The sequence below is a fragment of the Symphalangus syndactylus genome, chromosome 6, assembly GCF_028878055.3.
Source record: "Symphalangus syndactylus isolate Jambi chromosome 6, NHGRI_mSymSyn1-v2.1_pri, whole genome shotgun sequence".
In the NCBI taxonomy this organism is placed as follows: domain Eukaryota; kingdom Metazoa; phylum Chordata; class Mammalia; order Primates; family Hylobatidae; genus Symphalangus; species Symphalangus syndactylus.
The window spans coordinates 23141506-23167563 of record NC_072428.2 but is presented as its reverse complement, the minus strand read 5'-3'; the positions used below and the strand labels follow the sequence as shown (position 1 = coordinate 23167563).

Below are 26058 nucleotides of genomic sequence, written 5' to 3'. Positions count from 1 at the left end.
CTAACAATAAGATATTGTAGCTTACATGTTGTCACTCATCACCTAATTACATGAAAAGCTACAGAAACCACAGGCTGGGTGGGGGAGAACAATTTAAAAGAATATGTCAAAATTCTGTAGGTTTTCTCAATTTTGTGATTTAGTGACCTTTTTGATCATTGTAAAAAGTAGTTCTTTAAAGAGCACTGAGGCTCTGACTAGGGCATTCCACTTAACTCAAGTGTTTAAAACCTCTCATTTATTAAATCCAAAAATATACTAAACTGCATTTAAGATATCCTTATCCGATTAAATAGCTGGAGACATATTTAAATGTTTCCTTTATTTGAAACTAAGTAGTCACAAAAGTAGTTTCATATCATAGTTATATTTAAACTTTATACTTGATAACTATCACTTTAAGAACAGTCATACAATTAATGACTTGCTCATCTTACAGTAATACTGTTAAATCATGTGACATAGCAGTTTTGGAATAAAGAGCAGAACAATATATTTCAGGGAGTGGAGGCAAAATGTTATCTCCTATGTATTATATATAACACCGAAGTAATTTGGCCTAGTTTTTGAAATTATATATTAAGAATACACAGAAGTTTGTCCTAAATGCCATTCACTAGAGCAAGATAATTTTACCTACAACAATCTCCATGCTACAGCAAAAAAATGAAAGCATGTGACAAATTAAGAATGACATTTTAAATCCAAATTTTACATAGCTAAATAGATACTACTCAACTCTCAGTTATGAGCAAATCTGATGCACTGGCCCATACAGCAGCATCATTAACTTTTTTTCTAAGTAATTAATATGCTCTCATTTCCAACTGATGTTTCAAATTTTTTAAAAAAGCTTAATACTTTTTTCCTTTGACATTTTGTACTTAAATAGGATTTGCAAGGAGTTTCTCTGGGGAAGCAAATTATCTTCTGTTACTAAAGATGTATGTATTTTCTATTAAAAAAAGGTATTTGGAGTCATACAAGTTGGTTTAGCTGAATATAAAGAAATGAACATTACAATTTTCCCACCATGAAGTACTGAGTTACAACAAATGTATTAACAAAACTTTATTTTCTTGAGTGCATACAGAATGTTATGGAAACACTTAAGTATTACTTTCAGCGTAAAAACATTCTTATTATCACTTCGGATTTTTAAAAAGTATTATAAATAGGTTATGTGTCTTCTCCAGAAATATTAATGGCCACATTGAGTGATATGATCAAAGAAAACTTTAGCCTCTCACAGGCTAAACAAAAATATAAAATGTGAAAATAAAAAATAAAGAGCAAACCAGGAAAGAGAAAAACACAGCTCAGGATATGCATTTCTATAACCAGTATTGAATTTAAAACCTTAATTCCTAAACCAAAAATATAAATTTTAAAAAATATACATATATATTATTTACCATTTGTTCTTAATACATGTTATATATACCTATTTGTGCACGTGTGTATGTTTGTGTGTGAAATAACTGCAAATATTACCAACTAAATAAATCAGGCAACTGCTAGCAGCTCTTCATTTCATTACATGAATGGAGCCTGTTATGTAGACAACTTTCAGCCCCTTGGAATAACATCTGGTCTTCCTGAAATTTTTTTTTAGAATGCAGTTTGTAACTTACAGCTAGAAAATTGGAGAAACAAACCCATTGCGTTCAGAATTACAGAAGGAAGTATCTAACTGACTATTTCAGTTTAACTTATGCCATAATAAAATGCATGAATAATGCCTGAATAATTGAGAAACAAGGAAATTTCAAAAACTCAGAAAGTTCTACTTCATTATACAAAAACAATTATATATCAATTATTTTCATTTCTGGTGCGTTTGAATTTAAGTCTAATGTGTTTCTAAAGCCAGACTAGAATGCAGATCAGGTGCAGGTGATCCAGGTTCCTTGTTTTAATGAGTTAATACAAAGCAGCACAGGCTTCAGCATATTTCAGACAGGCCTCACCTGTTTTGTGCCAAGCTACTTTGGTGATTTAAATATATTAAGGAAAGAAATGGTCCCAGAGGATAGGTGATGAAACTTTAAGGATATGGTCATGGGCCAAAACTACCAGACTCCACATAAGGCACAATCTCTCTCATACATACAAACACACAAACATACATACCACATACACAACCACACACACAAAAATAAAACACACACAATGTTCCTATTTTCCAGTAATTTCCCTCCCCACCAAGTAATACAATCTAAACTATAGCACAAATACAATGAGTACACTGTAGCCTCTATTTAAATCTGTTATTGGTTGGGTCCATTCTGAGGACACATCACAGATGACACTGTGTTGTGCTGAAGTATATTCAGTACTACTGATGACCAAAGCCCTTTGAATAGGTCCAAAACAGACCTAAATATTATCAAATTTCAGGTACAGCAGAAAATGTTATGTTGAGGCTGCAGTGTACTTGATTATGCTGAAAATCTATATCACAAAATTAATATTAAAAATAAGAGTACTGCATAAGTTACAAAAAGAAATGCAGATAATTTTCAGCTTAATGTGGATATCAGTTATTTACATCTTAGCCCTTCCATATCATTAATTTATATTAGTAACCTGAAAATGATTACTTGGTGCCAATTGTTATTGACACATTAAAACTTTTATTATCATTTTTACTAATTTCAGTCTTCAAAAATTAACATTTTCCTCCTAACCATAATCATGAATGGGGTCCTTACTCTTTAAAATATACATGCCTGGGTTCAAACTTCAACATATAAAAAGCAAGAAAAAAAATCAAAGTATCATTGGGTAAAATTATGATTAAATAGGATTAAATAGGTTTGAATCACATTAGCTTATTCTTGCATAATATAAACTATCTTAAGAAAAATCGTTAAATTATTGAAGTGCTTACATTGATAAACCATGCATTTTCACAAAATTAAAATGTGAAGTAATTCTTCTCTTAAAATGTTTCATTTCCAGACACTCAAAATACTCTATGAAAAACTAAGTTAACATTTCTGTATTTTCATATACTCCCATTCATATTAGTTTGTAAGTAGGAATAAAAAGAAAAATGAGTTCTAAATAAATGACACAGGAGGCAATAAATTGACACATGACAAGTAAATAAAAGGCTAAAGCACTCCAATACCATTGAAACTGTTTTAATGTTGTTGCAACTCCAAAATGCAACAATCATCAGCTTGTAAAAGACCCAAATTTCAAAAATTCATTTTAATTACTCCTTTATACCTATTTTACAAAATAAAGGTAAGACACATTTAAATCCTCCTTGTCCTAACTGGCTATGTTCCTAACTTGTTTTCTATCACTACAGTGAATGCTGCAATTCCCATCAGATGCTGATATAAGAAAAAATAAAATAAAATAGTAACCTCTGCTTCAATGTACAGTTTCCAGAATCTGCCAGAACTGGGGAACTGGGCAACAAGGCGTTCATAAGTCTTCCGTGCTTTGTCTATAGGTTGATTCTAAAATTGAAAACCAATAAACAGCATTTACAATGTTAGGATTAGGAAAATATTATTCACTGCAGAACCAAGTAGTGTGATTGGACCCATAGAGAAGGAAATGTAATCCTATATCACTAAACCTGTGCCTCTCGAATGAGAATGCTCCAAGCATCAAGGTCATATGGATTCTCTTCTAATTTCTTTTCCGCTTTCTTCACCTTCTCTGGGACATACTCAGCTGCCTGGGGAAAAAAAACAACAGTGAACTAAAGTTACTGTTTTAAAAATCTCATGCCTAACTTAATTCATGAACAATAAAGTCCTCAGATGCAATGTCACATTACAAAGCATAAAAATATCCTCTTATAAAAGAGAAGTGTGTTTTCTAGAACCTATGTGTACAATCATCCTTCCTTATCTGTGGGCTCCGCATCCTTAGATTCAACCAAGGGTGGATTGGAAATACTCAGAGGAAACAAAAAAGACAGCAGTGTCTATACTAAACATGTACTGCCTTTTTATTTATCATTATTTCCTAAACAACACAGTATAACAACTATTTACATGGCATTTGTATTATATGACGTTATTATAATCTAGATATGAGTTAAGTATTTGGGAGGACATATGTAAGCTATATGCAAATACATTATTTTATATAAGAGACACGAGCACACATGGACTCTGGTATCTAAGGGGGTGTCCTGGCAACAATCCCCCACAGATACTGAGGGACAATTGTATTTGTAATCAGAAGTCACTTGCATAAAGATAATAAAACCAAGTGATCAAGTATTTTTTACTCAAATAAACTTATTTTTGTATTAAATACTATAAAACAGCAGTTCTCAAACTTTACGGTCTCAGGACCCCTCTACACTCTTAAAATTTAAGAACCACAAAGAGCTGTTATGTGGGTTTTATCAATATTTACCATATTAGAAATTAAAACAAATTTAAATATTGATTGATTTACAAATAAAACTTTTTACGTTTTTTCTTTATAAAAAATAACTTAAAATTCAGTAATAGGAATGTTACTTTTTACTTATTTATAAATCCATTCAATGTTTGACTTTTTAAAAGGCAGCCGAATTTTCACATCTGCTTCTGCATTCAATCTGCTGCCCTATCAGATCATAAAGATGCTGAAAAATTCCACTGTATGCCCGTGAGAGATTAGGAGTGAAAAAGGGCAAATAATGTCTTAGATTTATTATGAGACAGGCTGAACTCACAGATCCTCTGAAAGTCCTTAGGAACCCTTGGGGTTCCTGGACCAACTTTGAGAAACACTGCTGTTAAAGCATTCATCCTGCACCACAAAGAAAATGCATGAAATGACATGGAAATCTTATTTCGATGTAAAGAAATTTTAAAAACAATTCACAATTGTATATACAATACAATGAAAACTATAAAAGAAATCTGCAATTAAAGAGATTTTTAAAATAAATTCAAATGCTTAGACTGGTCATCCTTGGAAGATAAGTAGTAGAATTAGAGGCTGATTTTTTTTTCCCCTTTTCAATATTCCCCAAATCCTTTGGTAAGGTAGTTTTACTTTTATTATAGAAATTTAATCTTAAAAAAAAAAATGCCTAAAATAGTAGCCAGCACTTGAAGCAAAAATTAAAGTATTAATTCTCAAATTGTTGTTCAGAATACTACTGTGTACCACAAAAAGGGACGGTCAAATAAGCCAGATAAATGTTAATTTATACAGGCCAGGTGTGGTGGCTCACATCTACAATCCCAGCACTTTGGGAGGCCGAGACAGGCAGATTACTTGTGGCCAGGAGTTCAAGACCAGCCTGGCTAACATGGTGAAACCCTGTCTCTACTAAAAACAGAAAAATTAGCTGGGCGTGGTGGTGTGTGCCTGTAATCACTGCTACCTGGAAGGCTGAGGCACAAGAATTGCTTGAATCCAGGAGGCAGAGGTTACCGTGAGTGAGATTGCACCACTGCACTCCAGTCTGGGTGACAGAGCCACACAGCACTTAGGAGGCCGAGACGGGCAGATCACGAGGTCAGGAGATTGGGACCATCCTGGCTAACATGGTGAAACCCCATCTCTACTAAAAACACAAAAAATTAGCCAGGCATGGTGGCGGGCGCCTGTAGTCCCAGCTACTCAGGAGGCTGAGGCAGGAGAATGGCGTGAACCCAGGAGGCGGAGCTTACAGTTAGCTGAGATCGCATCACTGCACTCCAGCCTGGGTGTTCTTACAGTTAGCTGAGATCGCACCACTGCACTCCAGCCTGGGTGACAGAGACTACGTTCTCCAAAAAAAAAAAAAAAAGTTAATTTATATTAAGTTTTGTTTTGCCTTTTTTCTAGGACATCCTGACATCTATAAATGGCAATACATATTGATAATATCTAAGCATAAAGAGGGAAGCATTGCCCCTACCACTTTTCTTCCCCATCACTCCCCTCTTTTTTTTTAAGTGGAATTAGTACTTCATGGAACAATTCAGTCAAAACACCAGTTTGGAAAGTTTTAAAAAAGTATCTGTTCAGATTTTTTTAATTACCTAGGAGAAATAAACTCTTTTCTTTGGAATAAATTAGCTTGCACCACTGGTAAGCATTTACTTATTTAGAAAAAAGACATGTTGACTACTGTAATTCAAAATTGAAATTAGGATGCTTTCCTAACATATAAGAACTTTATGAATAGCTTGCTCAAGGAACTAAAGCTGGAAAGTTTATAAGGGACTATTGGCTCTACCCATATATGAAACTACAGGCTCAGAAAGAACAGCAAATGGAAAATCAGCAAATAATAAAGGTGGCATGTTCAAATCAGAATGGTGAATTATTCAATAAATGGTTTCAGAAAAACTATATAATCATCTGTTAGAATAACTGTGAAGTCAATTTTATCAAAATAAAGTTGAATTCCTATTTACTTTCTGCCAAAATAAACTTGAGAAATCAAAGATTTAAATGTTAAAAACAAAAACACAAGACAGAACTAGAGCAGAATACGGTGAAATGTATTTCTGCACTGGAAAAACTCTTTGGAAGCCTTTTGGGAGGCCAAGGCAGGAGGATTCCTTGAGCTCAGTAGTTCTTCTGGACCAGCCTGGGCAACACGGCAGAATCCCGTCTCTACCCAAATACAAAAATTAGCCAGGCGTGTGACACACACCTGTAGTCCCACGTACTTGGGAAGCTGTGGTGGGAGGATCGCTTGAGCCCGGGAGGGATAAGTTGCAGTGAACTGAGATTGCTGCCACTGCACTCGGGCCTGGGTGACAGAGCCAGACCCTGTCTTTAAAAAAAAAAAAAAAGCCTTTAAAGCGTAAACTTACGTGGTAAGTTAAAATTTGCGCATGAGAAAAGTACCAAAATAAAAAAGACAAACGTAAAAAAAACCTCCAACACATGACAAAAATACTAAATGTATTAAAGTACAATCAATAAACCACCAGTGGTTCAAAAAGAAAATGCAGCCGGATGCAGAGGCTCACACCTGCAATCTCAGCACTTTGGGGTTGCGGGGCGGGCAGGAGGATTGCTTGAGCCCAGGAGTCTGAGACTAACCTTGGCAATATGGCGAATCCCCGTCTCTACAAAAAATACAAAGAATTAGTGGGGCATGGTGGCATGCGCCTATGGTCCCACCTACTTGGGAGGCTGAGGTGGCAGGATCACCTGAGCCCAGGAGGTTGGGCCATGATGGCACCACTGCACTCCAAACTGGGTGACAGGGTGAGACTCTGTGTCAAAAAAACATTTTTTTAATAAAAATTTAAAAATAGAAAAAAATGAGCAAAGCATATGAACAGTTTATAATTAACTTTTTAAAGACTCAAAAGAAATGCAAATATTGGCCAGGCACGGTGGCTCATGCCTGTAATCCCAGCACTTTGGGAGGCCGAGGCAGGCAGATCACTAGGTCAGGAGAACAGAGACCATCCTGGCTAACACGGTGAAACCCCATCTCCACTAAAAAACACAAAAAAATTAACTGGGCATGGTGGTGGGCGCCTGTAGTCCCAGCTACTCAGGAGGCTGAGGCAAGAGAATAGCGTGAACCTGGGAGGCAGAGTTTGCAGTGAGCAGAGATGGCGCCACTGCACTCCAGCCTGCACGACAGAGCGAGACTCCGTCTCAAAAAAAAGAAATGCAAATATAAACCAGAAAACAGAGATCCAACATTTTATAATTAAATTGCACTGGTGAGGGTAAGCAGAAAAAGATATTCTCATATTGTTAGCAAGGGCAAGTAGAAACTGATCAATGTGGCCAGGGGCGATGGCTCACGCCTGTAATCCCAGCACTTTGGGAGGCTGAGGCGGGTGGATCACCTGAGGTCAGGAGTTCGAGACCAGCCCAACCAATATGGTGAAACTCCTGTCTCTACTAAAAATACAAAAATTAGCCGGGAGTGGTGGCACACACCTGTAGTCCCAGCTACTCGGGAGGCTGAGACAGGAGAACTGCTTGAACCCAGGCAGCAGAGGTTGCAGTGAGCCAAGATCACACCACTGCACTCTACTCCAGCCTTGGCAACAGAGCAAGACTCCGTCTCAAAAAAAAAAAAGAAACTGATCAATGTTTAATATAAATGTCTGATTCTGAATTCCACTTCTAGTAACACCCTACTGCACATGTACACATATATAATGAGTCAGCTACTAGACTATAGTTACATAAGACTGAAAATAAATTAAATAACTATGTATAGCCAGATGTGGTGGTGCATGTCTATAGTCCCAGCTCCTCAAGAGGCTAAGGTGGAAAGATCGCTTGACCCCAGGAGTTCAAGGCTGCAGTGAGCTATAATCACACCACTGCACTCTACCCTAGGTAAGAGAACAAAACCCTGTCTCTATTTGTTAAAATTAAATAAATATATATATACAAAAGGACCAATTAAATAAATTATGGAATTTGTAGTCACTTAAAAAAAGAAAAACAAGGCATGGCAGGTAGCCACATGGAAAATAAAAAGTGATGGTGAGCAGGGAGACATGCAAACAACATATACACTTACTCTGCCATATACCCTTCTGGTTTGTTTGAATTTTTCTTACTCATCTGAGAAATATTCACTCAGTGCCTAGTATGTGTCAGATATTGTAGCGGCCCTTGGGATACATAACAAAATAAAGAATTCTTTCAATGGGTTTACTTCTTGGAAAAAAAAAAAATTAAAAGAAATTTTAGGCCAGGCATGGTAGCTCATGTGTGTAATCCCAGCACTTTGAGAGGCCAAGGCATGAGGACCACTTGAGGCCAGAAGTTCAAGAGCAGCTGAGCAACACAGTGAGACCCTTGTCTCTACAAAAAATTTAAAAATTAGCCAGGCATGGTGGTGTGTGCCTGCAGCCCTAGCTACTAGGCAGGCTAAGGCAGGAAGACCGCTTAAGGCCAGAAGTTCAAGACCAGCCTGGGCAACACAGTGAGACTCTGTCTCTACTAAAACAAAACAAAACAAAACAAAACAAAACAAAAACAACTTAGCCAGGCGTGCTGGCAGGCACCTGTAGTCCTAGCTACCTGGGACGCTGAGGCAGGAAGATCTCTTGAGCCCAGGAGTTCAAGGTTGCAGTGAGCTAAGACTGCGCCACTGCACTCCAGCCTGGGTGACAGCGAGACACTGTCTCCAAAAAAAAAAAAGAAAGAAAGAGGCCAGGCTTGGTGGCTCACACCTGTAATCTCAGCACTTTGGGAGCCCGAGGTGGGCAGATCACAAGGTTAGGAGTTTGAGACCAGCCTGGCCAACATAGTAAAACCCCATCTCTACTAAAAATACAAAAATTAGCCGGGCATGGTGGTGCGTGCCTGTAGTCCCAGATACTTGAGAGGCTGAGGCAAGAGAATTGCTTGAGACCAGGAGGCAGAGGCTGCAGTGAGCCGAGATCACGCCGCTGCACTCCAGCCTCAGCAACAGAGCGAGACTTAGTCTCAAAAAAAAAAAAAAAAAGAAAAGAAATTTTATGTAAACTAGAATTTCAGTCCTGAGATACTGACTATAAAATGATAATGATTAACTAAGAAATAAAACTGATATGGGAATGAAAAAACAGTTCATCTATACTTGAACTGCTTTAGGTAATCAGTGATAACAAACACCCAAAACCACTCTGAATCATGGATTTGCTTTGGAAAAATGCCAGGGGATGGGGTAGACAAATAATCCTACAAGGTATGAATTGTCGATTTCTTTTAGCCTTTCAGTATCACTGAAGAATATATGATATAATCTCAAATTTGTTACTAAAATATATGGTCGTTTTTCCCTTGGTATTAAGATTTGTGATTTTTGCCCTCTGAAAGAGTGAAAGGATTGTAGACAAGCAGAATCACTGCCAAGGTTTATTGCTATAATTGTTTTCACTCTTGTTATAAGGTCAATTTTGCATTTAGAGAGCTATTTAAATTACTTTAGTGTTCACAGGTATTCTGGAGCTCAAAGACCCACTTGCTGAAATTAACCTACCAAATCAGGTTAGGTATACCATATAATCTGTAAAAGAGAGAAACTCAGAGCATAGAATCTGATATCCGACCAAGCATAATCACAGTAAGACGTATACATGTCTCCTTAATACATCAAATAAGCTACCCCTTTAGTGATTCTCAATCCTGGCTCTGCATTAGAATTACCTAAGGGAAGGAGATTTTAAAAGATGTCCAAGCTTCACCCTCAATCAACTAAACCTGAATCTCTAGGAATGTACATACTATCAACATTTTTTAAAAACTTTTCAAGTAATTCTAACAAATAACAGTCCTAGTTGAAAACCATGGCTCATCGGGTGCAGTGGCTCACACCTGTAATCCCAGCATTTTGGGTGGCGAAGGCGGGCGGATCACTTCAGGTCAGGAGTTCAAGACCAGCCTGACCAACACGGTGATACCCCGTCTCTACTAAAAATACAAAAATTAGCAGGGCGTGGTGGTATGTGCCTGTAGTCTCACACACTCAGGAGGCTGAGGTGGGAGAAACGCTTGAACCTGGGAGGCAGAGGTTGCAGTGAGCCGAAATTATGTCACTGTACTCCAGCCTGGGTGACAGAGTGAGACTCCATCTCAAAAAAACCCAAAAAAACAACAAAAAAAACTATGCTCTCTAGTTGGTGCCACAGAATCTTTCTGCAGTCTAGTGAAACCTATGAGCCTTTTCTCAGAATAATATTCTTAAATACATAAATTCTGAGGGATTTCCAAGGAAAAAGCGTTTGTGTATGTATATTGTTGCTGTTGCTTTTTTTTTTTTTTTTTTTTTTTTAAAGAGACAGGTTCTCTCTACATTGCTGATCTGGAGCTCCTGGGCTCCAGTGATCCTCCTGCCTCAGCCTCCCACGTAGCTGGGACTACAGGTGTGTACCACCGTTCCTTGCTCCAAAGTTTTTTTATAGTAATATATATTTAATACATCAAATAACAAGCTTTAGGGGCCAATTCACTACATGAGTGATGAGTGCTGCTGCTAACACTATTACCTCTGTAAATTCTGGCCTACATTAATAATAAAAGGGAATGCTCAATTTCAGTTAGCGATTAGTGAAAGTCTTTTCCCCCATCCAATTTCTTAGAATCCCTAAAATGCTATCCAGATACCGGGAATTAGCAGAAGTATGTTACATCACTAAATGTTTTTTTCTGGCCTAGCTCCTCAGTAGTTAAATGTTCGTAACACAATCTATACATATAATTCTCAATCAACCACATTAATTAACAATGGATAACCAGAATGCTCAAGAGTATATCCTGCTAGTTATGGTCATATTTAATTCTCACAATAAAAAGCCTTTTAACATAACAGCTATGAACCAGTTGGGTAGCCAATGCTGAGAGTGTAGCATTTTTGTTTTCTGGCCTCATTACCATAATGCTATTGGGCAAAGAAAAACTGAACAGTTTTGTAGTACCCAAAAGAAGAGAGACTGTGCCTCCATAAGGAATGAAGTTGTATTATTACCTGAATCTGTTGCCAGAGCAGGTCATTTTAAGAAAACAGGCTGGGCACAGTGGCTCCCAGTACTTTGGAAGGCCAAGGCGGGCGGATCACTCGAGGTCAGGAGTTCAAGACCAGCCTGGCCAAAATGGTGAAACCCCATCTCTACTAAAAATACAAAAATTGGCCAGGCATGGTGGCTCACGCCTGTAATCACGGCACTTTGGGAGGCCAAGGCAGGTGGATCACCTGAGGTCAGGAGTTCAAGACCAGCCTGGCCAACATGGTAAAACCCTGTCTCTACTAAAATACAAAAATTAGCTGGGCATGGTGGTGCATGCCTGTAATCCCAGCTACATGGGAGGCTGAGGCAGGAGAACTGCTTGAACCCAGGAGGCAAAGGTTGCAGTGAGCCAAGATCATGCCATTGCACTGCAGCCTGGGCGACAGAGCCAGACTCCATCTTGAAAACAAAACAAACAAACAACAACAACAAAAAACCCTGGGCATGGTGGCAGGCCCCTGTAATCCCAGCTACTTGGGAGGCTGAGGCCAGAGAATTGCTTGAACCCACGAGGCGGAGGTTGCAGTGAGCCAAGATCATACCACTGCACTCCAGCCTGGGCAACAGACGGAGACTCTCTCAGACAAAAAAAAAAAAAAAAAAAAAAAGATAAGAAAACAGGGCAAGTTTCCAATGCCCTTCTGTAACAAACTGCTGCTTAGTGTAGCAAGAACAGCTGTCCTGGCCGGGCACAGTGGCTCACGCCTGTAATCCCAGCAATTTAGGAGGCCGAGGTGGGCGGATCACGAGGTCAGGAGATCGAGACCATCCTGGCTAACACAGTGAAACCCCGTCTCTACTAAAAATATAAAAAAAAAAATTAGCCGGGCGAGGTGGCAGGCGCCTGTAGTCCCAGCTACTCGGGAGGCCGAGGCAGGAAAATGGCGTGAACCCCGGGGGGGCAGAGCCTGCAGTGAGCCGAGATCGCGACACTGCACTCCAGCCTGGGCGGCAGCGAGACTCTGTCTCAAAAAAAAAAAAAAAAAAAAAAAAACAGCTGTCCCATGCTTATGCATCCCAAAAACCTATTACTATAAAAAACTATCAAAATCCAGTTTTGCTTCTGAAATAATAATCTATAATCCCAACATCATTCTTCAGGCGATGTTAATGGGGAACAGGCAGGGACCCCAAATCAAAGGAGTAGAGCAAAAACTGGAATAGTTATCAAGGCATACATATTACCAAAGACTTAATTTTACCTTCTCTGTGAATAACACAACTATGTACAACTGGCTAAAAGAAAGAAGGTAGGGGGGCCAGGCACAGTGGCTCACGCCTATAATCCCAGCACTTTGGGAGGCTGAGGCAGGTGGATCACTTGAGGTCAGGAGTTGGAGACCAGCCTGGCAACACTGCAAAACCCTGTCTCTACAAAAAACACAAAAATTAGCTGGGTGTGGTGGCAGGTATCTGTAACCCCAGCTACTTGGGAGGATGAGGTGGGAGGATGGCTTGAGCCCAGGAGGTGCTGGTTGCAGTGAACCAAGATCACACCACTGCATTCCAGCCTGGGCAACAGAGCCAGACCCTGTCTCAAAAAAAAAAAAAAAAAAAGTTTGAAAGTAGAATAAGCATATTATGTATTTAACCTTTTATAATTTCTTTTTTAGTACTGGCTTGAGACATGATTCACATACATACAATTCACCCATCTGAAGTGTGTAACTCAATAGTTTTTATTTATGAATATATTCAAGTTTACAGAACCATCACAAATTTAAAACATTTTATCACCTCAAAGAGAAATCTGTACCTGTTAGCAGTCACTCCCATTTCTCTCCAATCCCTAAGCCCTGGGCAACTACTAATCTACTTTGTCTCTAGGGACATGCCCATATTTAATGTAATCATACAATATGTGTTCTTTTTGTTTCTAGTTTTCTTTTTTCTTTGAGACAGGATCTCACTCTGTCACCCAGGCTCGAATGCAGTGGCACAATCACAGCCCACTGCAGCCTCAACCTCCTGAGCTCAATCAATCCTCCCACCTAGACCTCCCGATAATGGACTACAGGCATGTGCCACCATGCCCAGCTAAATTTTATAATTTATAGAGATGGGGTTTTGCCATATTGTCCAGGCTTGTCTTGAACTCCTGGGCTCAAGCAATCCACCTGCCTTGGCCTCTCAGTGTTGGGATTACCACCGTGAGCCACCATGACTGGCCTTGTTTTGGCTTTCAGTTAGCATGTTTTCAAAGTTCATGTTTTTGCATATATTAAGTACTTTTCTTTTGACAATATTCCATTATGTGCATATCCTACATTTATTTATGTATCAGCTGATGGACTTTGGATTGTTTCCAGTTTTGGCTATTATAAATAATGTTACTATGAACATTAGTGTATTAAGATTTCTTTGTGGAGTTCATTTTGTGTTTTCCTTTTTCTTGGATATATACCTAGAAATGGAATGGCTAAGTAATGTGGTAACTCTTATGTTTTACCTTCTGAAAAACTACCAGACTTTAAAGGGGCTGTACTATTTTACATTTCCAGTGTATAAGGGGTTCTAATTTCTCCATATCCTTACCAACATTTGATATTATCTTTTTTATTACAGCCATCCTTGTGGGTCTGAAGTGATATCTCATTGTGGTTTTGACTTACATTTCTCTGATCATTATCAAAGTAGAGCATCTTTTCATTTTCTTATTGGCCATTTGTACATCTTCTTTGGAGAAATGTCTGTTCAAACATTTTGCCCATTTAAAAACTGGACTTATCAGGAGTTTGAGACCAGCCTGGCCAACATGGTGAAACCTTGTCTCTACTAAAAATACAAAAAATTAGCCAGGCATGGTGGCAGGCACCTGTAATCCCACCTACTCAGGAGGCTAAGGTGGGAGGATCCCTTGAGCCGGTGGGGAGGGGCAGAGGTTCCACTGAGCCAAGATTGTGCCACTGCACTCCAGCCTGGGTGACAGAGCGAGACTATGTCTTGAAAAAACAAGAATAAATAAAATAAAAACTGGACGTATTATTATTACTTTTTAGAGGTATAGTTTCGCTATGTTGCTCAGGTTGGACTTGAACTCCTTGGTTCAATTAATCCTCCTGCCTCAGCCTCCCAAATAGCTGGGACTACAGGCGTGCACCACCACACCTGGCTGGGTTTTTTCATTAATGAATTTTTATATGTTAGAGTTACAAATCCCTTATCAGACATGATTTACAAAAATTTTATCCTATTCTGTATGATGCCTTGCCACTTTCCATGTTTAACCGTCTGTTACGTGAAGCTAACTCAGAGAAATAGAACTTATGATCTTGGCTTCACAGACACGATGTACTATTCCAACTATTCTCAAACATTTTGTAAAGGATTGCTTTACACTCTTAAAAACTGAGGCGCCCGGGCCGGGCGCGGTGACTCACACCTGTAATCTCAGCACTTTGGGAGGCCAAGGCGGGCGGATCACAAGGTCAGGAGGTTGAGACCAGCCCGGCCAATTTGGTGAAACGCTGTCTCTACTAAAAATACAAAAAATTAGCTGGGTGTGGTGGCACATACCTGTAGTCCTAGCTACTCGGGAGGCTGAGGCAGAAGAATCGCTTGAACCTGGGAGGCGGAGGCTGCAGTGAGCTGAGATCACACTACTGCACTCCAGCCTGAGCAACAGAGTGAGACTCCGTCTCCAAAAAAAAAAATAGTAACAATAATAATTGAGGAGGCCAAAGGGATTCTATCGTTACTTACATTAGAAATTAAAACAAAAAATTAAAGTATTTAATTCATTTAAAAATAATAAATTCTTTAAATATCAATATAAATATTTTACCAAAGGAAATTTTCCAAAATAAAAAAAAAGTCAAAAGAATGGCACCATTTTACATTTTCATGATCTTTTAAATGTCTGGCTGAATAGAAGACATTATCTGCTTCTTTCAATCTGTTACAATATATTGTTTTAGATGAAAAATATGAAAAAATTTCAGCCTCACAGTTATGTAGTTGGAAAAGGGAGGAAAGACCATTTTTAATAGCCTTTACATATAATTGTGGATATGTGATGTGGCCTCTGGAAAGCCCTATGAGTTATGCCTTATTGAAACTCCTAACCACTTTCTTTCTATATGAGCTCATAACTTTTATTAGGAGGTTATTAATGGGAAGGTGGGATGTGAAGAGGTGACAGACACTATCATGTTAATGACTGAAATAATATAATTTAAGGCTGGGCACAGTGGGTCACACCTGTAATCCCAGCACTTTGGGAGGCTGAGGTGGGAGGAGTCCTTGAGTCCAGGAGGTTGAGGCTGTGGTGAGCTATGACCACGCCAATGCACTGCAGCCTGGACAACAGAGCAAGACCTCGTCTCTAAAAAAAATAGTAATAATAACAATAATAATAATTATCTAATTTCTTCCATTTCGACTATGCAGGTAAAACAGACACACACACAAAAAAAAGATAATTCTCTTTCTCCAAATAGCTACTTTCATGATAAATTAGAAGGGTGTTATACTAGGAGCCATATTGAAATTAAGTTAAAGTAGGGATCAGTTAAAGTGATAACAGAAGTATGAATAGAGGGGGAGAAAGATGGTACACTGAAAGATTTAAGACAATGTAAGCTTTTTACTATGACCAACAGAAAAAGCAGAGTTGAGTCTCAACCCTGGTTTTATAATGAGTATTTCTCACTATTCAGGGTAATAACTAAATATATGGGGGTGGGGAGCAGGTGGGCAGGAAAAATCAGTAAAATACCATCCTCAAGTATCTGCCATTTTTTCAGCCACTTATTTATCAAGAATGTATTTCAAAACAACCAGGTATCATCTAACTCTGTGGTCTGCAAGCTTTTATTCAAATAAAAACCACTGTGGTACCTGTTTCAAATGAAGATTCTCAGCCCCACTTAACAGTTAGGTTTGAAATCAGAGTCTACGTATCTATACTTTTATAAAGCACCTAATTATGACATAAATGGGCCATGGGCTCCACTTTAAGAAATATGTACCACCTCATCTATCTGTTCCACAAATGTTTTCCAAATGTCATGTTTCATTAAAAATAAAGTGGTAACAAACTTGTCATTCCAAGTGAATTTTTTGCTAAAATATTAAGAAAACTGAATATACTATATATTTGAAGTCTTAAGTCTCTCTCTGTGGTTAACTTTTTTTTTGAAATTAAAAGTAGACCTGAGTAGCACTCTGTAAGACTTTCTTTTTTTTTTTTTTTTTTTTGAGACGGAGTCTCGCTCTGTCGCCTAGGTGGAGTGCAGTGGCTCTACCTTGGCTCACTGCAACCTCCAACTCCCGGGTTCAAGTGATTCTCCTGCCTCAGCCTCCCAAGTAGCTGGGATTACAGATATGCACCAACACACTCAGCTAATTTTTTTTTTTTTTTTCTTTTTTTTTTTTTTTTGAGACGGAGTCTCGCTCTGTCGCCCAGGCTGGAGTGCAGTGGCGCAATCTCGGCTCACTGCAAGCTCCGCCTCCCAGGTTCACGCCATTCTCCTGCCTCAGCCTCTCCGAGTAGCTGGGACTACAGGCGCCCGCCACCACGCCTGGCTAATTTTTTGTATTTTTAGTAGAGACGGAGTTTCACCATGCTGGCCAGGTTGGTCTCAAACTCCTGACCAAGTGATCCACCAGCCTCAGCCTCCCAAAGTGCTGGGATTACAGACAGGCATGAGCCACGGTGCCCTGCTGAGACTTTCATAGAAGAGTAACCTAACTGATTCCACTCATATACCCAGATAATAAAGGACTATATGTGACAGGTGTCACACTGAGACCGGATATTAGGACCAGATGTCAGCTTAGTTCTGTGTTCCTTTACCAATGCAACCAAACCCTACTTCATGTTTGTTGTGAATGAAACTGAACATGTATCCTACAATACAAAACTAATCCCTCCAAATCATCCATAGATTAAAAATCTAAACATACAAACAACTCAAAAACTTAGAAAAAAAAAAAGATTTTGGGCCAGGCATGGTGGCTCACACCTGTAATCCCAGCGCTTTGGAAGGCCAAGGCGGGTGGATCACGAGGTCAGGAGATCAAGACCATCCTGGCTAACACGGTGAAACCCCATCTCTACTAAAATAGAAAAAATTAGCCGGGAGTAAGGGCGTGGTGGCAGGCACCTATAGTCCCAGCTACTAGGGAGGCTGAGGCAGGAGAATGGCGTGAACCCAGGAGGCGGAGCTTGCAGCCAGCCGTGATCGCGCCACTGCACTCCAGCCTGGGTGAAAGTGCGAGACTCTGTCTCGAAAAAATAAAAATAAAAAAATTAAAAATAAAAAAAAGATCTTGGCTTAACATACTGGTTCAAATAATTATATTTACCATTATCTGCTTAGTAAACTTGCATATTCATCCCCTAGGAAACAAATAGCTACAAAATATAAATTAAAATCTTAACCATTTGGAACTTAAAAGACGAGACTTCTTTCAAATATGAATAATCCAGACTTAATACACTAAATAAACTAAGTCAAACATTAGAAAAACATTAATTAGGACACACAGAAGCTTTGCCCTTCTGATTTTATTCAATATTTACTATGTATCCTAAGTTGTCCATTAATCTAAATATAATTTAAACAACTGCCAGTTCAAATCCCTTTTTTAGCCCAATTCTCACACCATTACCAACTGTCCAACAAAACAAAACAAAAAGACTCAAACTCACAGGTAGGTCCTATCTAAAGAGAAAGATTCAGAGACATGGTAGATAAGCTTAAAATCACTGTCACCAAATCGAAGGTTTATTTAAAAAAAAAAAGCTTAAAATCATGAATTGGTATGGGCAATTGTCCAATTAATAGGTAAAAACACCCAAATACAGATTTTGCCCTTCTGAAGGTCTATCTGGGATGTAAATGCCTACATTCCCTGAAATAACGTTGAAGGAATGCAATATCACCTAACACAGTAGCTTTCTGTTGTATCTCTAAGAAAAACCCAATTCTCATTCTTTAAGCACAGAGCAATTTCTCTTAGGAACAACTGTTCCCAAACAGAATATTTTATATGCTCCAGTTTCCTAAGAAATATCAACAACAAAGATCAAATCAACTTGCCTGCCCAAAACTGTTACACCAAACAAGCATCACTAAAAATAGGAGGGAGAGAAAACTAGGAAAGGCTGTTACAGAAAGATTTTGGAAAAAATAAATCCAAAAAAACACATTGTCCAACACACAGTTGGCTCTTTCTCTGCCTCTTCTAACCCCTACACATACGCACCTTGACTAAAATTGGCGATACTGTTACTTCCAAACAGCTTAAGTACTAATGGTTACCTAATGAAATAAACCAGGTTTCAGGTTTCAACGCTGTGGGTGTTTCAACTTTTTCTTTCCTTATTAATAAGTACATAATAGGACACATACTCTTCATATTTTCTAAATCTTCCCAAAATTATTTTTCACTAAAAACAAGTATTTATGAACCTAAATGCTCCTTTGTTAAGAACTACCATCAATTAATTTGTGCTTCTTAGAGTCATGTAGCTTTTCCAAGCTGAGGATCATCTGGCTTGTATTTTAGGCCTTTCAAATTCTAGGATAGGTTATATATTGTTTAAAAGGTGAAATATGGCTGGACTCACACCTGTAACCCAACAGTTTGGAAGGCTGAGGCGGGAGGATCACTTAAGTCCAGGAGTTCAAGACCAGCCTGGGAAACACAGTGAGACCTCGTCTCTACCTAAATAGTAAATAAATAAAATTTTTTAAAAGATGCAAACTTAATCCATTCATTTACTGAATACCTTTAAGCATCAAAATATTATTTCTTAGGTCTTTAAGACATAAAGATGAATAACACCATCTCTTCAACTCAAGAAGCTCAAAACCCAATGGAAGATGTCTAAATAACAGCATATTAAATGCCGTTAAGAGTAGTGCACAAGGTTAAATGGACCTAAGAATGAGATCAAAAGTTGACTCAAGCATTAAAAAAACAAACACCACGGGCTGGGCGCAGTGGCTCATGCCTGTAATCCCAGCACTTTGGGAGGCTGAGGCAGGCAGATCACTTGAGGTCAGGAGTTCAAGACCAGCCTGGTCAACATGGTGAAACCCCAATTCTACTAAAAATACAAAAAAATTAGCCGGGCATTGTGGCGTGTGCTTGTAATCCTAGCTACTCAAGAGGCTGAGGCAGGAGAATTGCTTGAACCTGGGAGGCAGAGGTTGCAGTGAGCCGAGATCGTGCCACTGCACTCCAGCCTGGACAACACAGCAAGACTCCATCTCAAAAAAACAAACACAAAAAAACAAAACCATGAAATAAATAATACAGCCATAATTCCACACAGAAATCATATGTTTGTTAGGGGGGTAAACCTATATGCAAATAGTTTTTTCACCATTAAACTGGCAAAAACAATAAGCAAGGAGCTTCAGAAGAGTATCCTTTAACACTATAAGGTAATTCCAATAGCTCTCTACAGGCAAAATTGAACTTCCTTACTAGAGTTGAAAAAAAAAATCACAGCAATAAACCTTTAGCAGTGATTTTGCTTGTCTGCAATAATTTCCCTCTGTTAGGGGGCACAAATCACAAATCTTAGCACCAAGAGAAAAATGACTATCCATATATTTTAGTAACAAATTTAAGATAGTATCAGGTTTATTCTACAAACTTGAACTTCAATGCTACTAGAAGGCTAAATCTACACCTGCATCTTGTAGGACTCTTTGTCCACCCCATCCCTTGGCATTTTTCCAAAGCAAATCCATGATTCAGTGGTTTTAATTTTTTTCTTATTATTCTTTAGTTTCATTGAGTTTATTTTTCTCATCCATGATTTCAGGTTATTTTGGATACTCTCTTTTCCTCCAGATTTTCAATACTGTCTTAAACATCAAGCAAGGTAGAGCTCATTCATATTTTCCATCAGTCACTCCTTAAGGTGTTATTTAATGGCTATTTTAGTTGAAGCTGAATACAGTATCTAGGATTTGCTTCGAAGTAATGGGGGTGAGAGAAGCAAATGAAGTCATGGAGGAAACAAGATTAGCCATAAATTGAAGCTCTATGACAGGTACTTCATATATTATACTATTTTTCTTACATGTTTGAAATGTATTATTAAAAAGTTAAAGAAAAGGCTATATGAAGATGACTTCCTTGTTGATAATCAGATGTCTAAATTGCCTTTCAGACTGAAGGAAAAGATGTAAGAGCCACAGGCCAGGAGCGGTGGCTCACGCCTGTAATCCCAGCACTTTGGGAGGCCGAGGCGGGCGGATCACGAGGTCAGGAGATCGAGACCATCCTGGCTAACACAGTGAAACCCCGTCTCTACTAAAAATACAAAAAATTAGCCAGGTGAGATGGCGGGCGCCTGTAGTCCCAGCTACTCGGGAGGCTGAGGCAGGAGAATGGCGTGAACCCCGGGGGGCGGAGCCTGCAGTGAGCCGAGATCGCGCCACTGCACTCCAGCCTGGGCGACAGCGAGACTCTGTCTCAAAAAAAAAAAAAAAAGATATAAGAGCCACCAAAAAGGTTTGGACAAGTTGAGAGTGCAAAAGAAAAATGGCTATCACTGATACTAACACACTAAGAGAAATCCATGAATCCATAGCAATACTTAATCTTTAGGAAGAAAAAAAGTCTTTTTTGCAGAAAGTATGAGCCAGTAAACAGACACAGACCAACAGAGTTGTGGGTTTTAAAAACAAAACGAAACCACCATTTGCGACTTCCAATGTAAGAGCTGATTTAGTCAAGATTTATCAATTGATAACTAGGTATAAGGTGATTTTAAAGAAAATGGTATCAACTCACAGATTATTAACTGCAAAGGGGAACATGACCCTTAACAATGAGAAGATCACCCTAAACCAAGTGATCAAACTTAACCATCCTAATAGAACCCAGCAGAAGTGCCTGCTAATGTAATGATATAATCTTAAGTATTCTATCCAAAAATACTTAACCCAAATATCAAGGCTGAGTATAGACCTAACTGTAAAGTTTTCAGGAAATACAGAAGATGAAAGGACAAGTTAAATGACATTATCAACCCCCAAACCAAAAGCAAGCAAGCAAACAAACAACAAAAAACAAATACACCCAGAAAAGCAGTGTTGTGTCCTTGACACTTCAAATAGACAACAGCCTCAGGGGAGAATGGTGAGACTACTTAAGAGACATAAGTAAATGATTCACTACGTAAATCTAGATTGATTCTGGTTAAAAAAAAAAAAAAAGAATCACATTCTTGGGACAAGTGGGGAAATTTAAAGAAGGACTAGATTTTAGAAATATTTTCTTGGGTGGGGAAATGGTATGGTGGTTACGTAACAACATTTTGCTCTTATTTATAAGTGAATGCTGAAATACTTGGAGCTGCAATGTGTCAACATACTTTCAAATAAACATGCATGGACCAAGCTTAGTGCTCGTGCCTGTCTGTAATCTCAACACTTGGGGACACTGAGGTGGGTGAATCGCTTGAGCCCAGGAGTTCGAGACCAGGCTGGGCAACATGGTGAATTCCGGTCTCTACAAAAAAAAATACAAAAATTAGGCCAGGTACGGTGGCTCACGCCTGTAATTCCAGCACTTTGGAAGGCAGAGGCAGGCGGATCACTTGAGGTCAGGAATTCGAGACCAGCCTGGGCAACGTGGCGAAATCCCCGTCTCTACATACAAAAATTAGCGGGGCATGGTGGCGGGCGCCTGTAAACCCAGCTACTCGGGTGGCTGAGGCAGGAGAATCGCTTGAACCGGGAGGCGAAGGCTGCAGTAAGGCGAAATCGCGCCACTGCACTCCAGTCAGGGTGACAGAGCAAGGCTCCATCTCAAAAAAAAAAAAAAAAAAAAAAAATTAGCCGGGCATGGTGGCGCCTGTACTCCCAGCTACTCAGGAGGCTGAGGTGGCAGGATCACAGAGCGCAGGGAGGTCGAAGCTATGGTGAGCTGTGATGGCGTCACAGCACTCTAGTGTGAGTGATAAAGACCCTGTTCTCAATTTATCAGCATGGGGAGATAAAGCAAACATGGCAAGGCTTTCAACTGTTGATTCCACGTGAAGAGTTGTCCTACAGGTGTTCACTGCACTTTTCTTTCAACTTTTCTCTATGTTCTAAACTTTGCACAATAAAACCTTTGGGGGAAATTATTTTTCTATAAATCTTCACCACCATCTGTCCCATTGCAACACCACAGTTCTAAAACATTCAAGAGGTCATGGTAACATTTCCGTGTCTTTGTAATTTTAGATAAATTCTAAGAATTAACAATGAATTTCGGAAACTTTCAATGAAACCTCAGTTCATTAGTCCTTCACTTTCAGATGACAAATACTAGATCAGAAAAGGGGTAAACAGTTTTGATACAGTAATTTTAAGACTTTAAATGCTTGGGCATGCTAACACTATGTAAAATGTAAATAGTGCGAAGATTTCTGGACTGAAACCAGTCCTCGGGCAAACACAAAACAGTTGAATCAAACTGCCGACATAATGAAATCTACAGTCTTACAGACTATGCAATAGAACGCTCCTATTTTGCCTCATCTCTGTCAACCTCCAATAACATCTTCCACGTTATAAGCTAGGGAACCTGAAAAATGAAAACCTAAGTGCATGTCGTTGCTATGGCAATGGGAAATTTCAGGAAATTGAGACTGCAGGCTACCTAGCCTCCATTTTAGAAACTGTATTTATCTAAACACACCAGGACTTAGATCGAAAAACACATTTAATGGCATCTTTCATAACTATTTAGCTTCCTCTTTCACACTAAAAGGTAAATACTATCCTACAAAATTCTGAATACAAAGAGCAAAAGAAACAAATCACACTGATCTAACCTAAAAGTGTGGATTTTTAAATATTTAGTTGTCACTCATATTTACGATTAAAACAGATGCTTTTATTTACAGTGGCCAAAACAGACTTCTCATTTTCAACTTATATATACCTGCAATGTTTATGTAGCTGGAAAAATGAAAATGAAATGTGACTAAAAGAAAAGGAAGAAAACGAAAGAAAGCCACAAAATTCCCAAAACCTCAGCATAACTTGCTTCTTTCTTCACTCGCTCTCATTAAGTCTTAATTCTCCAGATTAGCTTTGTCTCAAATATTTCTCAAACTAGTAACCTATTTCTGGATACAGTATATTTGGCGGGGTAAAAGAAACACTGTAAAGTTTTTCTAAAACGGCGGGTGAGCGTTAAAATAATTCCTATCCACTCTAATACCAAAACGATATCAAAGGAAAGCATCCCATTTGGAGTAGTCCCATGAAACTAAATAGGACGAAGCAGCCTACTGCTATTGTCTAAATCAAGTATTTACTCGTATTCATGCCTAAGACAGAGAAGCAAAAAAAAAAATTAAATCTTAGATCTTGCTCCCCATTCCCACCACTCTTCTATATACCCTGTCCCCCGGGTTCACTAGACCCAATTCCTTCCTCAGGCGAACATGTCTGGAGCAGTCGGAGGAACAGACGTGGAGAAGAGGTCGCCACGAGGCCCCACCACTCTCCTTCCTCACCTGCTCCGTGGCTCCGTCTCCTGACATGGCCTCAGCTGATTACAACGTGCGCACTGACCGTCGATGGGAAGCTAGAAAAGAAATATTAAACTAAAAACCACCCCCAAATCAGTAAAGTTACCCCCTGCCCAGCTGAGCCAGACCGCCAACACCAATCGCCGCCGCCCACTCAGATATGAATTAAAATGGCTGCGCCCCTGCCGGCCGAGGAGGGGGTGTGTGGCTTCCGCATTAACTTCCGGGGCAGTGGGCGGGGCTAATTTCGCGACTCTGGTTATTCCGAGCGTGCAGAAAGCAGCGAGATCCCGGGGCGGGCCCAATTCCTGGGCTGACGTCACTACCCTGGCCTGGAGAGGCTGTTGCTGAGCCGGCTCCAACCGGCTGGAAGGCGGGAAGCTGTTTCGTCTGGAGGCTCGCGCGCTTTTTGGAATTCAGTTATCAAGCTTCAGAGCCTCGCTACTCACAGTTGAAGCCTGATTGCTAGTCAGCAATGCTAAGCGTTAAATGCCTCCTATATTTAGGGGATAAGGACTCCGTGGAGGTTTTCTCTGGTCCCAGCTCCTGCTTTTTACTTTTCTTGGGGGTGGGAGGGATAGATCAAGCCCCCATTAATTTTTACTGCCACCATCTACTCTTGTGTATAAAGCTTTGAAGTCTGAGAGACCTGGGTTTTCAGCTCAACATCTCAGCGTGGTTCCTTGACTGCAAAGTAAGTATAAATGTTTGGAGCCCAGACTGCTTGGATTTTAACGAAGATAAGTAACTGGCAATTAAACTTCGTACCTCAGCTTTCTGGCCTATAGATGGGAATAATAATAGTACCTGCAACTGAAATAAATTTTACATAGAAAAGAGTTAGAACAGTACCTGGCATTAAGATTAAATGAGATTGACCGGGCGCGGTGGCCCATGCCTGTAATCCCAGCAGTTTGGGAGGCCAAAACGGATGGATTATTTAAAGTCAGGAGTTCTAGGCTGAGCACGGTGGCGCACGCCTGTAATCGCAGCACTTTGGGAGGCCGAGGCGGGCGGATCACGAGGTCAGGAGATCGAGACCATCCTGGCTAACACAGTAAAACCCCGTCTCTACTAAAAATACAAAAAAAAAAAATTAGCCAGGCGTGGTGGCGGGCGCCTGTAGTCCCAGCTACTTGGGAGGCTGAGGCAGGAGAATGGCGTGAACCCGGGAGGTGGAGCTTGCAGTGAGCAGAGATCGTGCCACTGCACTCCAGCCTGGGCAACAGAGCGAGACTCCATCTCAGAAAATAAATAAAGTCAGGAATTCAGGACCAACCTGGCCAACTTGCTGAAATCTCGTCTCTAACAAAAATACAAAAAAAGTAGCCAGGCGTGGTGGTTTGTGCCTGTAGTCCCAGTTACTCGGGAAGCTGAAGCAGGAGAATCGCTTGAACCCGCGAGGCGGAGGTTGCAGTGAGCCGAGATTCCAGCCTGGGGTACAGAGCGAGACTCCGTCTCAAAAAAAAAAAAAAAGAAATTTAAATGGGATTAAATCTTCTCAAACTGCTCTTCCATTTAAGCGTCATCGTAAGATGTCTGCAAGCATTTTTCGCCTACGGGGGTCCGATGCCCTAAAATAACCTAGTGAACTGTTCCCAGACTCGCCTTATTCTTTTAGGTCTCCTTTCCTCTGCTCAAACTTACACTTACTCCCTTTCCACAGGCTGAAATCTTACCCTTAAAATAATCAGACACATGAGCAAAAGCCATGTATTAACAGATGTTCATTGCACCATCCAGCAATGGAGGACTGGTTAAAAATATCACAAGATTTATCTCTGCAATGGAATGTCACGCAGCAAACTGATGCTAATATACGATGACTGACAGGCAACCACCATATTCAATGAAGAAAAGCAGAATATGAAAGCGTTTTACGTATATATACTTACCACTTTAGCATCCTAATCCGAAAATCCAAAATCTGAAATGCTCCAATGAGCATTTCCTTTGAGAGTCATGTCAGTGCTTAAAAAGTTAGATTTTGGAGCATTTTGAGTTTTGGAACGTTTAGGTTTTTTTTTTTTTCTCTTGTGGCAAAGTCTTGCTCTGTCGCCCAGGCTGGAGTGCAGTGGTGCGATCTCGGCTCACTGCACCCTCCACCTCCCAGGT

At 39.6% G+C, this 26058-nt stretch overlaps 1 protein-coding gene and 1 long non-coding RNA gene across 3 annotated transcripts in view; one reads left to right on the top strand and one right to left on the bottom strand.

Moving 5' to 3' along the window:
* The window catches only part of CSTF3 (cleavage stimulation factor subunit 3), a 78566-nt gene extending 53552 nt beyond the window's left edge, over positions 1-25014 (bottom strand). The window contains exons 1-3 of one of the 2 annotated variants that reach the window (XM_055281977.2): positions 23929-25014; positions 3599-3700; positions 3381-3476 (exon numbers count right to left, since the gene is read on the bottom strand). In XM_055281977.2, the coding sequence (XP_055137952.1) occupies positions 3381-3476; positions 3599-3700; positions 23929-23955 (225 nt within the window). In that variant the 5' untranslated portion in view covers positions 23956-25014. Of the gene's footprint in view, positions 1-3380; positions 3477-3598; positions 3701-19022; positions 19110-23928 lie in introns of those variants that run through there. The other variant, XM_055281976.2, reaches the window with a different exon arrangement.
* LOC134731299 (uncharacterized) overlaps positions 24208-26058 on the top strand; it is an 86799-nt gene continuing 84948 nt past the window's right edge. Inside the window, exon 1 of the long non-coding RNA XR_010121287.1 lies at positions 24208-24637. This is a non-coding gene — a long non-coding RNA (uncharacterized lncRNA). The remainder of the gene's footprint in view (positions 24638-26058) is intronic.